Source organism: Gossypium raimondii, chromosome 11 (assembly GCF_025698545.1).
Source record: "Gossypium raimondii isolate GPD5lz chromosome 11, ASM2569854v1, whole genome shotgun sequence".
NCBI lineage: Eukaryota > Viridiplantae > Streptophyta > Magnoliopsida > Malvales > Malvaceae > Gossypium > Gossypium raimondii.
This window is the reverse complement of record NC_068575.1, coordinates 61,760,412-61,775,914: the sequence shown is the minus strand read 5'-3', so window position 1 is coordinate 61,775,914 and position 15,503 is coordinate 61,760,412. Positions and strand designations below refer to the sequence as shown.

The 15,503-nt window shown below is 31.1% G+C and overlaps 3 protein-coding genes across 5 annotated transcripts; 1 reads left to right on the top strand and 2 right to left on the bottom strand.

Moving 5' to 3' along the window:
• Nucleotides 1-1,437: 1,437 nt before the first annotated feature.
• Nucleotides 1,438-2,751, bottom strand: LOC105801870 (protein CANDIDATE G-PROTEIN COUPLED RECEPTOR 7). Its single transcript, XM_012633206.2, has one exon. It carries the CDS (start codon nt 2,749-2,751, stop codon nt 1,438-1,440), a length of 1,314 nt encoding a protein of 437 aa, XP_012488660.2.
• Nucleotides 2,752-5,534: 2,783 nt separating this feature from the next.
• Nucleotides 5,535-6,985, bottom strand: LOC105801872 (protein CANDIDATE G-PROTEIN COUPLED RECEPTOR 7). Its single transcript, XM_012633207.2, is given in 2 exon segments — nt 5,535-5,539; nt 5,634-6,985. Coding segments are annotated over 2 exon segments (1,353 nt in total). The 5' UTR covers nt 6,982-6,985.
• A 1,258-nt stretch (nt 6,986-8,243) lies between these two features.
• Nucleotides 8,244-11,872, top strand: LOC105801874 (polyadenylate-binding protein-interacting protein 11). 3 transcript variants are annotated; one of them, XM_052623275.1, is made up of 11 exons: nt 8,244-8,398; nt 8,605-9,005; nt 9,405-9,509; nt 9,601-9,645; nt 9,722-9,794; nt 9,868-9,980; nt 10,077-10,136; nt 10,236-10,283; nt 10,372-10,440; nt 11,197-11,258; nt 11,403-11,872. In XM_052623275.1, exons 2-11 carry the CDS (start codon nt 8,631-8,633, stop codon nt 11,458-11,460), a joined length of 1,008 nt encoding a protein of 335 aa, XP_052479235.1. In that variant the 5' UTR covers nt 8,244-8,398; nt 8,605-8,630; the 3' UTR covers nt 11,461-11,872. The 3 variants fall into 3 exon arrangements, with proteins under 3 accessions (XP_052479235.1, XP_012488665.1, XP_012488666.1); XM_012633211.2 differs by having other exon boundaries at nt 9,402-9,509; XM_012633212.2 differs by having other exon boundaries at nt 8,255-8,398; nt 8,628-9,005; nt 9,402-9,509.
• The last annotated feature ends 3,631 nt before the right edge of the window (nt 11,873-15,503 follow it).

Sequence of the window (15,503 nt, the reverse complement as noted above, 5' to 3'; positions counted from 1 at the left end):
TTAAAAATTGTGAGAAAAATAATTTTATCCAACATATTATTAGTTTCTATTCGTAAACTTAACTGAATAACAAGATGGAATCATTAGGATTTTTAGATTTGAGATTATCCTTTTATTATTTGATCAATTCAATTAGTTAATATTTTAAAACAAAAAAATTAATATTTATATAATTAAAATAAATATTATGATATGAATTTATTTTGTAATCTCACATAGTTATATTTAGTACGTATTATATAAAATAGTATACAACATGTTTAAGGACATATAATATATTAATTGTTATATAATTAAATTATGAATGTAAAATAATTATTCTAACATTACGATATTACAATGTGTATTATTGTATTGACGATATGCAATCTAAACATTACAATATAGGCTAGGCTCCTCTATTACATCAACTAGACTCGCTCTTAAAAAAATTACTCGCCAATTTTAATTTCGAATAAATCACTCTTCCTCATTTGTTTATCTTTTCTTTCTTTTTTTTTTTTTATTAGTGAAAGGGAATTCTCAAGAAAGCTCTTTTGCCAATCCGGTAGAATTTGACATATGACAATGTTGTTTCCAGCCCTATATACAATTATGTTGTTATAATATACATAACTTATATACCTTAATTGTATAATACTAATTGTATATATTGTAGTATATCATAAAATTATTAAATTCATTAAGTTCTATTATTTTAAAATTGATCGTCAAACATATTATTGCATGTATAATATCATGTTAGCTTGCTATCTCCACATATTACTCACAATAAAAGCAATTAATAAATTTAACGACGGTCGTTTACATTGAAACTGAAATTTCAAAATTAAAAAAAATAACGAGTAAAATGATCTAATTGAAAATATGGACTAAATCTCTAACTTTACATATAATACAAAACTAATAATAGAATTTAACCAAACAAATTTAATCGCTACTATTAGTTAGGTCTAAAATTACAAAGTTAAAAATGATAGAGACTAAAATTGTTTAATTCGAAAAGTATATAGACTAAAATTGAAAATACAATTACTAAATTTACAATACACACAAAGTACAGGATCTAATAGCAAAATTTGACCCAAAAAAAGAACGGTGTTGATATTAACAACCCATTAGAGGACATTTTTAAGGAATTAATACATGAATCAAAATAACTTAATTAAATGATATAATTTAGTTACTTTAAACTATGAAGATAGTCTTGACCATGTTAAATTAATTAGTGTTATCGATATAAAAGGATGTAGGTTTGATTGTCATATAAAATAACATTAAATTATTTTAAAAGTATAAATTTTAATTTTCAAGAGTTAATATCTATTTAACTTGTGATAACAATGACAACAAGCGTGGATTATCATACATTTTATTCTTAACAGAGATATGGTTTCACCTAATTTCCCAGTTTGATTTGATCTACATTTTCTTCAATCATTGCCCAATTTTTTCCTCATCATGAAGTTTCAACTGCTCTACATCATCAGCCTCTTCCTCTTCATCATCGATAGCAAAATACGGGTTATACGTCTCTGGCTTGAATTTATATCCAGTAAACACATAAAACACGAGCGTGGCCAACTCCCCGACCAACACACAGCTCCACGGATACTTACCCCAAGTAATCGTCTCCAAACCATAAACCGCAACAAGAGTTAAGTAAATATAACAGATCACCATAACGTAATACTGCTTAAACAACGTCAACTTCATCAAATTCACTGCAGCTTTCCCATCCGTCTGAGCCGCCTCACGCAGGTTCTTAATTGACCAAATGATTTGCAACAACATGGCGCAACAACAAATAATATCGACAAGCAAAAATAGTGATTTCCATGTGACCCTATATGGACTGAAAGGCGAGGTCTCGTCGATTATAACTAGGGCAATGTTAGCCACAACTTGAAGTGGAATAACAATCGTTAAAACCATCTTTTCCTTGTCTTGCAAGTAAGGTTTCAAAAGCGACCAACCGGTGCCGATCAAAATGATGAGCGTGAAAAGCATGATCCCTTTCAAGGAACTGAATATGTAAAACGGAACGTCCCAACCGTGAGCAGTCCCGGTTTGTTGGATATATAATGTGTCCTCTGCTTTGGATACGAGATTCAAAGCTTTTAAAACGACAACAATTAGCATAAAGAAGTGGATTCGGAAAACAGTGAGACGTTTCTTGTAAAGCACGTAAATCCAAATCCCTGCCAGGGTGAAATAAACGAGGGACAAAAGGAAGTAAAGCTTAGGGAGAAATGTTTCGTCAGCGGAGAGGTAATCGCGATGGTTTTGATTTCCCTTGAGATTGTACATTGCCGATCGGACGGTCATCGATACTTTGACTTGACTAAGACAATTAGCGAAGAGTAGAGTGTACCGGTCGGCATTTTTTACTGGGAGAACGGAGTTGAAGCTCGATTTCCCATTGAGAGTCTTGAAGTTGGAGACGATTTTGACGAGACTGGAATGGAGAACGCACGAGATTTCGGCGTCAGCAAGTTGTTGAAGCACATGGAGCCACGCGTTGCGTGTGCAGAGGAAGAATCCGACATTGTTGAAGTTGAGGTTCGGGTTATTGTCTGAGAGAGTGATCTGAGAGACGTTGAGTTCGAGACGGCCATTGTGAGTGAACCAGAACTCATCGAAAGGGATTATGGGACGGTCATTGGATCGGATCTTTGTGAAACGGATTTCAGCAAAACCAAAAGAAACGAAAAGAGAGATCAAAAGAAAAAGCAAAAAGGAGCGGCACATCTTCCCCATTGGAGAAATGGAAAAAAGAACTTTTGGCGTTGAACCGAGAGAAATTTGAGAACTAAATAGAGAAATATCTTCGTTTTGATTTGTCATCCTTGCTTTGTTCACATCGGCCGGCTGGGGTTTCGATTGCCTTCAATTTCGAACATTAAACTTTCATATTGGCGTTTGTTTGTTTGCAATTGCAAAAAAATAGGTACAAGAGGATCGAAGCTCTAAATTTTACAAGCATGGGTGGAGTTTCCACTAATTTAAGTAAGTAGAGTGCTTTCATTTTGGTTACCTAAAATGAAATTTTTGTAATTTAGCTACTAAATTTGATGCTTTCATTTTAGTCACTCAACTTTTAAGTCGTTTTCATTTTAGTTACTAAATAACACAAATTCTTTTAAAGTATTGATTAGGGTGAAAAATCAAATATGAAAGTGAAAAAGCGGTAAACTAAATTGCTGAAATTTTTAAATTTCTTTTCTAATATTAAAATTTTAAATTTCAAAACACCAAAATAAGTTTTTGAAAATTTTATATCCATTGATAATGTCAACCCATTTGTTACTATAATATTAAAATCAATTAATTTAATCTCTTTTAAATTTTAAAAGTTTATTTTATATTTCAGATTATCTTTTAACGAAATCAACTTAAATAGCTCATATTTAATAATTATCTATAGAACTTAAATTTCTTTTAATTATATAATGTCGAATCTTTTATGCTAAGCTAAAAGTAAAGGAAAAGATACTTGCAATTAATTAAATTAATTGTTTGTTCTTCGTTAGGATAAAAAGTGATAAAAACAATTATGAGTTTTCTTTGGAATGAAATATAAAATTAATTAATTACAAGGACATTTAAAAATAGGTAAAATTCTATTCATTTCTATTATTAAAAATAGGTCTTTGTACATCAGCATAACGAATATGTGACAAGTCACGTGTCACTGCTTAGTTATTGTATCACCCATATCAACTTCTTCTATCAGTACAAATGGATGAGATTATTAATAGAAAAGATCAATTTTGCTCTTTGATAATGTGCAGAACTAATTTAACTATTTTAAATAAAAATAAAATACAATTTAACTCTTAATATAAAAATCTCCATTTACTTTTACCCTAATTAAACATATATCAATAATGTAGTGGTAATTAAATAAACACGGAGCTTCAATAAAAAATATATAGCATAACTTGTTTATTTACCTACACAAGCTATCAAGTTCACGTGCATCTAAAATATTATCTTGCGAAGAACAAACATGAATTATCATAGATTTTCTTAGGTAAAAGTATCATACAGTTTTTGTATTAGAAGTTAGATTGCATTTTACTCTTTTATTAAAAAAGTCAAATTAATCATTATACATTAGATTAAAGAGCAAATTAGTTCTTTTCATAAAAAATTTAATCTATTTCTACTATTAAAAATTGACATAATTGACAAAATAACAAGACAGTTGCACTTAATGGGCCACGTGTACCTCATTTTGATGTAAGTGGACCAGTTTTTAATAAAAAAATCAATTTGGTCTTTTATCTAACGTATAAGAATTAATTTACCATTTTTAATAAATAAGACAAAATATAATTTAACTCCTAATACAAATGTCTCCATATTACTTTTACCATTTTTCTAACATTCGATTTGCTCTTCATTTTCTTCGATCATTGCCCATTTTTTCCCTCGTCTCGAAACTTCAACCGCTCTAAATCGACCTCTTTCTCTTGATGGTCAATCGGAAAATACTAATTATCCACCTTCGGCTTGAATTCATACCCAATAAACACAAAAGGGGAGTGTGCCAACTCCTCAACCAACACACTTCGGCCGGGGCTTTGATTGGCGCTCGTTTCTTGGGAAATGTAGAAGTTTAATCTAAAATAAGTACAAAAGGATCGACTAATCCCAAAGTTTCAAATTTTGCAAGGATGGTGGAGTTTCCACTAATCTCTTGTTGCTCACTTCTTTTTTTTTTTTGTTAAATGTTGCTATCAGTCTTTTACTTTGTGAGAATTGTGGATTTAGTTCTACACTTTAATTTGATTATTTTTAATTTTTATGTTTTTTTCAAAATTTTAAATTTTTGTTCTCACCAAATGATAATTGTTAAGGTGTGTTTGGTTCATTGAATCTTACATTATATTTCATAATAAGATTATTGGAATATGAGATTATGAGTGGAATGTGAGATTACCTTATTTGGTTCATTTGGTTGGAAAGTAAGCTTCAGACGTTTAGTTAATAGAATGTAAGATTAACTTGTTTGGTTCATTTGGCAGCAATTTATGTATTAATAAGTAAATAAACGATGTTGAAATAAAATTATAACTTTTAATAATAATTTATAAAAATGATTACAACACCTTCCATAATTATAATTATAATTATAACCATAATTAATATATATATGTCCCTTAAATTCATAAAGTTAATAAGTTCTATTATTTCTCAAATTTGATGCAACGCCATATTATCATATAAGTAATGCCATGTCAATTGTCAGCTTATTATTTTTACACATTACTCACTAAAAATTCAATTGATGGATTAACGACTGTAATTTCGTCAAGATTAGAACTTCAAAATCCGAAAAGTATAGAGACTTAGAATAATCCAATTGGAGAATATGGACTTAGGGTGAGTTTGGATGGGTGGTGGGGTGCGGTGTGTTTAGCTTACTTTTTGTCTCACGCTATAATATCGTTACAGTATCTAATCTCACTACCACGGCTATTTTTACACTAACCGCAGGTAAACGCACCGCCCATCCAAACCCACCCTCAATCTAAATTGTAAGAATAGTACAATACTAGTATTTAAATTTAACCAAACCAATTTAATTGTTACTATTTGATTCAAGTTTAAAATTTGAAAAGGACAAGGATTCATGTATTCATTTTCTTCAATCATTGCCCATTTTTCCTCATCTCAAAGCTTCAATTGCTCTGAACCGCCCTCTTCCTCTTCATCATCGGTCGGAAAATACAAGTTATCCACCTTTGGCTTGAATTCATACCCAGTATACACATAAAAGGTGAGTGTGGCCAGCTCCCCAACTAAAACACGGCTCCATGAATATTTATATACAGTATTTGTTGTCTCCAAAGTATAAACCATAATACGAGGGAAGTAAATATAACAAATGACCATAATGTAATACTGCCTAAACAGGGTCAATTTCTTCAATTTCACCGCAGCTTTCTCGTCCGTCTGAACCACCTCACGCAACTTCTCAATCGACCAAACAATCGGTAACAACACCGCGCAGTAACAAAAAACATCAACAAGCAAAACAATTTGCTTACATACAACCCTATATGGACTGAAAAGTGGGGTCTTATCTATGAAAACTTGGGCAATGTTAGCAACAACTACCTGAAATGGAATCACTATAAAAAAAACCTTCTTTTCCTTATCCTGCAAGTAAGGTTTCAAAAGCGACCAGCCTTGGCCAATCAAAATGATCAACGTGGTCACTTTCAAGATACTGAAAATGGAAAACCAAAGATCCCAACCATAGCCAGTTCCGGTTCGTTTGATACAATATTTAACCTCCGCTTCAAATACGAGGTTGCAAGCTTTTAAAGGGATGACAGCCAGCATAATGAAATGGGTTCTAGAAACAGAGATAGGGTTCTTGTGAAGCAAGTAAAGCCAAATCCCTGCGAGTGTGAAATAAAAGAGGGACAAAAGGAAGTAAAAGCTAGGGAGAATTGCTTGGTTGGCGGAGAGATAATCCCGACGGTCTTTATTTCCTTCGAGATTGTACATCGCCGATTGGACAGTCATCGATACATTGACTTGATCGAGACAGTTACTGAAGGCTAGGATGTAGTGGTCCGCGTACCGTACTGGGAAAACGGTGTTGAAGCTCAATTTCACTTTGAGAGACCTTAAGTCGAAGATGACCCTGACGTAAGGGGAAGAGAGAGCACAAAAGACTTTCCCGTCGGCGAGTTGTTGTTGAAGCAATAACGCCCATGTGTGACGTGTGCAGACGAAGAATCCGACTTTGTCCAAGTAATAGTATGGAATCTGGTTCGAGATAGTAACTTGAGAGACGCTGAGTTCGAGACGGCCGTTGTGAGTGAACTGGAACTCGTCTAAGGGGATTACAGAGTAGCGGTCATTGGATCGGATCTCCGTGAAACGGATCTCAGCAAGACTGAATGAAACAAACAAAAAAAAAGAGATGAAAAGAACAAGCAAAATGGAGCTCCACAACATAGCCATGGGAGAAAGAGGAAAAAAAGGAAAGAAAACTGGCGTTGATCAGAGTTTTGAGAGAAATTTCACATCACCCCCATGTTTAAAGATCTCTTACTTTGTCCCTATCGGCCGGCAGGGGCTTTGGAATGTTTTTAACTTTTATTCTAACGTTTTTATTGTAAAATAAGTACCAAGAAAATGATCGATTATTCCTATAGTAATTCGTTCTAGTTTTAAAGATTTTGGGACTTTCTTGAAAAAAATTCAATCGTTATTACTTCAAAATTTTCAATTATAATTACATCCAAATATTCAATCGCAATCATGGGAAGAATGGTTGGGTTCATTACTAGGAGCTAGAATGTCTGCTATTTTTAATGCAACTTCTTACCTGAGTCTTGCAAACTTTTTGGGTAAACCATACAAATGGTCACCCAACTATTTCCATGTTCCTGTTTTGGTCACTCAACTTAAAATTTTTTAATTTAGGCACTAAACTTTGTATTCGTTCCTATTTTGGTCACTCGTCGTTAAATTGATAACGGAAATAATGACATGTCATTTTTCTAACCGGTATAATAACACATTTAATCATTAATACTTACATATTCTATTAATTTGATCCTAATTCTAAATAATTTAATAAATTTAACCCTTCACATTTACAAATTCTATTATTTTGATCCTCACACTTCTTAACTAAAGCTTTGACAATAGAGGCATTCCAAAACTCAAAAAAGAAGAAAAACCTTCTCCAATTGTAAAAATATAACATACTTTACGTGGTTTATTGAGAATTGAAATATACAGAGATTTTAGTTTCGTGTTATTTAAATTTCTTTTTTTTTCTATTTAATGGTTACCCAATTTAATCCATAGCTCAAAGATAGGTTTTTTGCTGTTGGAAAAACAGGAAAAAATACAATTTTTGTTGTTAATTGATTTTATTTTGTTTGTTGCATCATCCATAAAGAAGAATTGCAACGTTGATGTTAATTATTCTGGTGGTGAGCCGATTGTTTAGTTCTTAAGAAATAATATATTTGCACTGTTTAGTTCTTAAGAAATAATATATTTGCACATGTTATTTATTACATGCTATATTTGCATAATTGAAGAAGTTTTTTTTCCTTTTGGATTTTATAAATTTATAGACATAAAATGCCTCTGTTTTAAAAGTTGAAAGCTTCAGTTACTAAATTTAAGGATCAAATTGATAGAATTTACAAATGTAAAAGTTAACTTTATCAAATTATTTAAAATTAGGATTAAATATTAAAAATTAAACCTGTTATTATAGCAGATTGAAAAAGTCATGTCATTTTTTTCGTTATCAATTTAACGACTGCTTAAATTTCCTTCTCTTGACTATCTGACTCTGTTTTATTTTGCTGCTAATTCATTTCAATTTCGTTTTCTTCGCGGTGATCTCGAGGTGGGTTTCTAGTTTTTTTTTTTTCATCAATGGAGATTATTGTAGCTTTATCTTAATTTTTGAAACAGATTCTTATATAATTATATCCAACATTTCAAAACTCTACTTTTTCTTTTAAAATTTCTTTGTTTGGGTTTATAGATTCTGGGTTTTTATTTTTATTGTTGATCAGTTGCTAAAAAAGGGAGCTTTTTTTTAAATAATAGGGATAATCTAATCTAATCATCAGGCCATGGCTGTTGTTGAGAATGCTTCGAATCAAGACACGGCGGCTGCAACACTGACGTCAATCGACCAAGATCAGTCAAAGCTTCGGTCAACAACCGATCTGAGCTTACACGAAAACGATCAAGGGATGTACAACAAGATCGTTGGAACCAACGGTGGTGGTGGTAAAGATGAGCTTGAGGATAGTTTCGAAAGAGATAGGAGAAAGTTACAAGAACTGTTCTCTAAGCTTAACCCCATGGCTGAAGAGTTTGTACCTCACTCGCTTGTTAACAATGGACTTAATGGTGGGTTTCACACTAACAATATTGCTTTACAAAACAACAATAACAACGTCTCAAGGAATGGTAATGCTAATTGCAATGGTGGTGGTAAAAGGGTATGACACCAAAAACCCCAGTTATTTTCATTGATGCTTAGTGTACATTTTGTATAAGGAAATTGATATGCTTTGTGAGTATTATTGCTGTTTTGGTCTTATGCTTGGTAGGGTTGGTTCTTATTTTAGGGTTTTTTTGGCTGATAACTCAAAAAAACCAAATTATTCGAGTTTGTGTGATGGTCTCACCCTATATCCAATGTGCAGTAACTACACTGTGCATCTGATTTCTCAATAATGGAGATGATAAAATGGGATTTAATTGAACAAATTTGGTTGAGTGAGATTATCCTTTTATGTTATGTACATTTTAAACCGTACGAAAGCTTAAATTCCAATATTAGCGAAATTCCGTATGATATCATCGGTTTTGTTCATTCATTTTGTTTTTCTCAGAAGAAAATTTTCGGTCAAGGGACACGGAAATTGAACAGCAGGACAAGTATAGCTCAAAGAGAAGAGGTTATACGTAGGACTGTTTATGTGTCTGATATCGACCACCAGGTATGTTTATATATTCAGCATTTTCAGCTTTGTTTGTATGCCGCAATCAGATTCTTCTGTTTCGGTTTTGTCATCTCTTGTTGGGATGCAGGTCACGGAGGAGCAGCTTGCCGGTCTATTTGTGAGTTGTGGGCAGGTGATGTTATTTTCATTGCTTGTCTTTGCAGTTTTATCGAAAACAACCTACCTGAATGTACTGTTTTCTTATGAAGGTGGTTGATTGTCGCATATGTGGTGATCCTAACTCTGTACTTCGTTTTGCTTTTATCGAGTTCATTGATGAAGGTGATGTTCAACCATGGTGATTTGTTTCATTCTTTAGCGGATAAACGTGATATTTACATTCTTTACTGTGCAGAAGGTGCGCAAGCTGCACTGAACCTGGCAGGGACTATGCTTGGATTCTATCCAGTTAAGGTGCTGCCTTCGAAAACAGCTATTGCACCTGTTAACCCAACATTTTTGCCGAGGGTGAGGCTGATTGTCGTAAATTTATTATACTGGAACTTGTTGATACATTTTCTTTATGTATTCAGCCTGTTAAAGCATTTGTTATTTGGATTTCAGAATGAGGATGAGCGTCAAATGTGTGCGAGAACTATCTACTGTACAAACATTGACAAGATGGTGAGAAGCTTTTTTGCATTTTATAATGTTGAATATAAAAACGATTGCGGTTGCAAATAACCCTTTAAATATTTTATTATACGATTTTACGTACTGCAGGTTACTCAAGCTGATGTTAAACTCTTTTTCGAAGCAGTCTGTGGGGAGGTTTGTTTAACTCTGGTGTTCTGTTTTTACTATTTATTATGACAAAACCCATCGGGATGCATTTAAAGTGAGTACTTGTCTGATGCAGGTTTATCGCCTGAGGTTGCTTGGGGACTATCAGCATTCAACTCGCATTGCTTTCGTCGAGTTTGTAATGGTAATTGTTTTTTTCCTCTTCATTCATGCAATGTGACTGAACAACTTTTCCCTTGTTTATCAAGGCTTTAATGAGGTATACGAGTGCGTGAGCTTTTAGACCTGAAAATTTTGGCTAGCCGGTCAGTATTCCCCTTTGGAAGAGTGCATTCTCTTTGGAGCTGTGGTTTTTGTTTTCGTGGATTAAATTCGAAAGCAAAAAACTCAATTTAACTGTTGAATTCTAATATAGTAGGTGGTACTGCATAGGGTAAAAGTACCATGGAGGTCATTGTACTAGGAGTTGGGTTGTATTTTGCTCCCCTACTCAAAAAATGGACAAATTAGACTCTATACCTTAGATCAAAGACCAAATTGGTCTTTTTGTTATTTTTTTTCATTTCTACTGTTAAAAACTGGTCCATGTACGTCAATATAAGTTACATGTGGCATGCCATGTGTTATTTTTTGGTTATTCTGTCAGCTAAGTCAGTTTTAACCGTACACATGAATATATATTTTAACAAAAAGAATCAAATTGTTATTTGGTTTAACATACATGGACTAATTTGTCTATATGTAATTTTACCTACTGCAAAGATAACACTCCTCGGAGCTGTGGATTTTGTTCTTCTCTTTGGCTTATTGGAAAAGTTATCAGTGTTTCAACACTGGTTTAAACTTTGGAATTGATATTTTATACCCATTCGTCATCCCGAGATGGGGTTACCTCAGTGTTGATGAACTAAAGATCGAGTTCTCTCGTATTCACATGCAGGCTGAAAGTGCGATTGCTGCTCTCAACTGTAGTGGTGTGTTTCTGGGATCATTGCCCATAAGGTCAGATTCCCGATTCTCCCATCAGTTGTCTAAATGATATATTCTCTCTGTTTTCTTTTTTTCTCACCGTATTCTCTCTCCAAATATTGATTAAAATATATCTGTCGTCTTTTAAGTGGAACCTCGGGTGTTGTGTATGAACAGGGTCAGCCCATCAAAAACCCCAGTTCGTCCACGAGCTCCTCGCCTTCCCTCGTACTAAATCGTTCACTCCGAACCGATTTTAGTTCCAAGTTTATATATATATATTTATTTAAATACATACACAGCCATGTAAAGATTTTTCCCCATGTTGCTCTTGCTGATCTACATATATATCGTCCACTGCTGCTATGCTTCGGCATCTTCGTTTACCATAGGAGTCTTGTCTTTTGTTTATCCACGCAACTTTGCGGTACGTAGAGAATTCCGATGGACACGAGAAAATCACGAGCACCGAGAATCTCAGATAAAGGAGAAGTATAGGGTTCGAAGGGGCACGAGAAAATCACGAGCACCGAGCCTTTTTCAGATTTAGTTATTGTGTTTAAATAGTTAAAAATTAAAAATTATTTAATTTTAGTTGCAACATTTTAAAAGTATTAGTAAATAGAGGATAAATGCATTTTAACGCACTCGAATTTATGTCCTTTTGCATTGACAGGAATATCAATGCCAATCGAATTAAGATTCAGTCAATTAATATTGTCAATAATTAAATTAACATACGAACAAGTGATTGGGTGTAATGGTAAGGCACATTGTGCTCCCAAACGAAGGATTCATGTTTAATCTTTGTAAACGACATTGTTGGTAGGGACAACCCTGAATTCTGAACATAAACTGTAAAATGGACATGGAAAATAAAAATAAAAAAACATTTTTAGGTTGTAGAAAATAAAACATTTAAATTTTAAGTCTATAGATTAAACTAGATGGTAAAGTCCCATGTATATTAAATTTATAATTTTTATAATATCAGCTTCTGTTCAAAATTTTAATGAATCTCTTCAAACAAATTATTAATAAATTGAAAAGTAATATAATTATAAAATATTTTTATAAATATTTAAGTTGGAATCAGTTATATTAATGTTATTTAATTTTAAATTTATTTAATATTAAAATAATATTAAAATATTTAATATTAAAATAATACAAAATTCATCATAATATTAATATATTATAATTTAAATAATATGATTAATAAACTCTTTCAGGTTAATTATATATTGTTAAATTAATTTGTTTTAATGTTAAAATTATGGGATAAATTTTAAAATTATACATTAATTATGGTTTAATTTGTAATTGTATACATGAACTTTGATTTGATCAAATTCTTATAAATTATTAACACAATTATTGATATAACATCATTTTATGTTTATATATTGCATACATAAATAATTATATTTATCCAATATAAAAATAAAATGATGTATTTATTTCTTTAAATGTGTATGATTAAATCAAAATTAAAATTTTAAGTATAGATTTGAAGCACAAATAGAGTTTCACGTGTATAATTGCACCAAATTAAAGTTGATTGCACATTAAATCAAAGTTCATGTATAATTTTGAGATTTATCCTAAAATTATTAATACTCGATTATTTGTAATTATATATTTATTTTTGCTTTACTTTAATCAATGAATGTATTTAATTCTTATCATATTTGAAAAATATAAATTTAACCTATGTGTCATTTTTAAAACAATATTTTAAGCTTAACAATTTAATATTTATTAATTTTAATATTATAATATTAAAAGTTAATTTAAAAATAAACGTTAATGAGTAAAAGAGTAATTACCTAAATTATTAGAAAGTGCTTCAAATAAAAAGTGGCACGCGTTAAAAACTATAATATGAATATGGTTATTTATTTCTTTTTTTTACCTCGTATTGTTATAATATATATGATTACATAAATAATAAAAATAAATTTTATCTATTTTTAATTAATAAAATGTATTTATTAAGTGACACAAGGTGTAATTTCAAAGTGTCCACTTGTAAATATAATACAATTACATTATAAAGTTTCAATATATATATTTTGTACCTTGTAATATATATGGGCTTCTTTTAATTATTAATATAATTTATTAATAAAAACATGTTTATTTGATTTGCAAAATTTATATAAGTTTTTTTTAAAAATTACAATAATAACACAACTAGTGTGGCTCGAATCCAAGCCACATTTGGGACAATGAACACCCTTAATCATCATACTATCATATAAGATTCTATGTAAGTTTGACTTTTAATAGCAAGGTATGGTGCATTAACATGATATATATGGTAATTGGTGTTAAGTAGAAACAAATTTCCTTAAATTGATTCAATTATTAACTTAAATAATAAAATTAAATTTGATATTTTTAGATGCGAATCTATATATTTATGTGTTAATGTTCATTTATGGTTGTAATTCAAAATCATAAATGGTAAATGTGGCAAATTTAAATCCTAAGCAATTGGCTAACCTTCAACTACCCACATGATCACTGTCGAAGAACAGACGGTGAAGGAAATTAACATTAATGACAAACCCACCGAAACAAATAGAAGAAATCACATGCTTCTTCTCCTCACTTTTAATTAATTTGGTTCGTCAACCTTCATTCAATATGCAATAGGGATAATTTGGCCCATACCCCCCCTACCCAACCACATACTCCACAGCTCATGCGTTTTGCAATGCTACCAAAAAAAATGTCAACGTTCTTTTGCCATCATTATACTCTAACACAGTAAAACCACCATCTCAAAACGGTCTCTTTTTATACGGCGACACACAGTGTAGCAAGTCAACGGTTACTGAAAAGATAAATTTTAAGGAGAGGCAGCTATGAGGGACTGATTGAGGTAAAAATATGACGGAAGTTTTTGTTATATTAGAAGTTGGTTTGAATTTTGCTTCTTCTATTAAAAGTAAGTAAATTAATTTTTATATATTTATTTTATTTATTTTTATTGAAGTACATATGACACACTATGCCACTATTTAATTATAAAATCTAACTCTTTCTTTGATATTTTTACAGATGAGTAGGAGGAGTTGTTTTGGGGTAATTACTTAGATGGGGCCTCATGGATTATGGAAAACGAAGAGCAATGAGTAGGGTTTTGTGTTTGGGAGGTGTGCTTTTCAGTTTGACTTTCTCTTGCAAACATAATTTCGGTGTCAGAAAAAAAACAGTTGTTGACTTTGAGTATCTTTGTTTAGTATTGCATGCTACCTAAGAAATATGGTATAATTTCTAGATCAAAATATTGATTTAAATAGCCTTGTAAAATGAATATTTTTGGCACTGCAGTTTAAATATTGGAGCAGCACTTTCTTAGCAAGACTCCATTATTGTGAAACTCCTCAAGCATTAAATACACGCGCATAAAAAAGCTCCCATTATTATTATTTTGTTAAAAAAAAAAAAAGAGCTTCCATTATTTTACGACATCGTGATGTTGCTAAAGCGGATGACTTTCACAGCAGGTGACTAGGGATCATTGTAGTTAGGCATGGTTATCCAAACTGTACTCAACTATTCAGATGGAAAGTCGATTAATATATCGACTTGAAAAAAAATTTAGATGAATTAATATGAGTCAATATAGATTGAATGAACCGGTGGTTAAATAAATTTTTAGTATATATATTTATAAAAATTTTGTCTTTCTTGTTTTAAGTTAAATATATATTAATAAAAATATTAATTAGTGAGATTTTGATATTTTAATAAATGTTATGAATTTAAATTTATTTATTATTTATTATTTTATTATTAAAATATGGTTTAATAAATTATATATAAAATTTAAATATTTTATTAAAATTAAAAGTTCTTATTTTATTTAATTTCGCTAAAACTTAAGAAAATAATTAATAGTTGGTTGGAAGAAATAGTGTGAACTTCTTTCCTAAATATAATTAAATGTCAATTTCGGTTTGAGAATGATTAAATCGTTAGATTAAAAATAAATTGATCATTTTTCTTAAAAAATTTATTTATTTTTATTGTTAAAAACTGACATAACAAAATAATCAGACAATTATATATGATGTGCCATAAGTACATAATGCTGAAGGGGGAATTTAAGAGGGGCAAGTAGGGGCCTTCCCCTCCCCTCCCCCAGGGAAAATTGCTATGTACTGCCATAAGAAATGTTTAAATTACAAATTAATAGCTCCCAAATATGAAAAAAAAAATGTTAAGTCACTTAAAGAATAATGTAATAATAAATTATAACATGAT

Excerpts from the sequence above, each read along its gene's own strand:
- LOC105801870 (XM_012633206.2), bottom strand. The coding sequence starts at position 2,751 with ATGTGCCGCTCCTTTTTGCTTTTTCTTTTGATCTCTCTTTTCGTTTCT.
- LOC105801874 (XM_012633211.2), top strand. The coding sequence starts at position 8,631 with ATGGCTGTTGTTGAGAATGCTTCGAATCAAGACACGGCGGCTGCAACA. Across the intron at positions 10,284-10,371 it reads TCGAAGCAGTCTGTGGGGAG|GTTTATCGCCTGAGGTTGCT; the intron begins GTTTGTTTAACT and ends TGTCTGATGCAG. Across the intron at positions 11,259-11,402 it reads CTGGGATCATTGCCCATAAG|GGTCAGCCCATCAAAAACCC; the intron begins GTCAGATTCCCG and ends GTGTATGAACAG.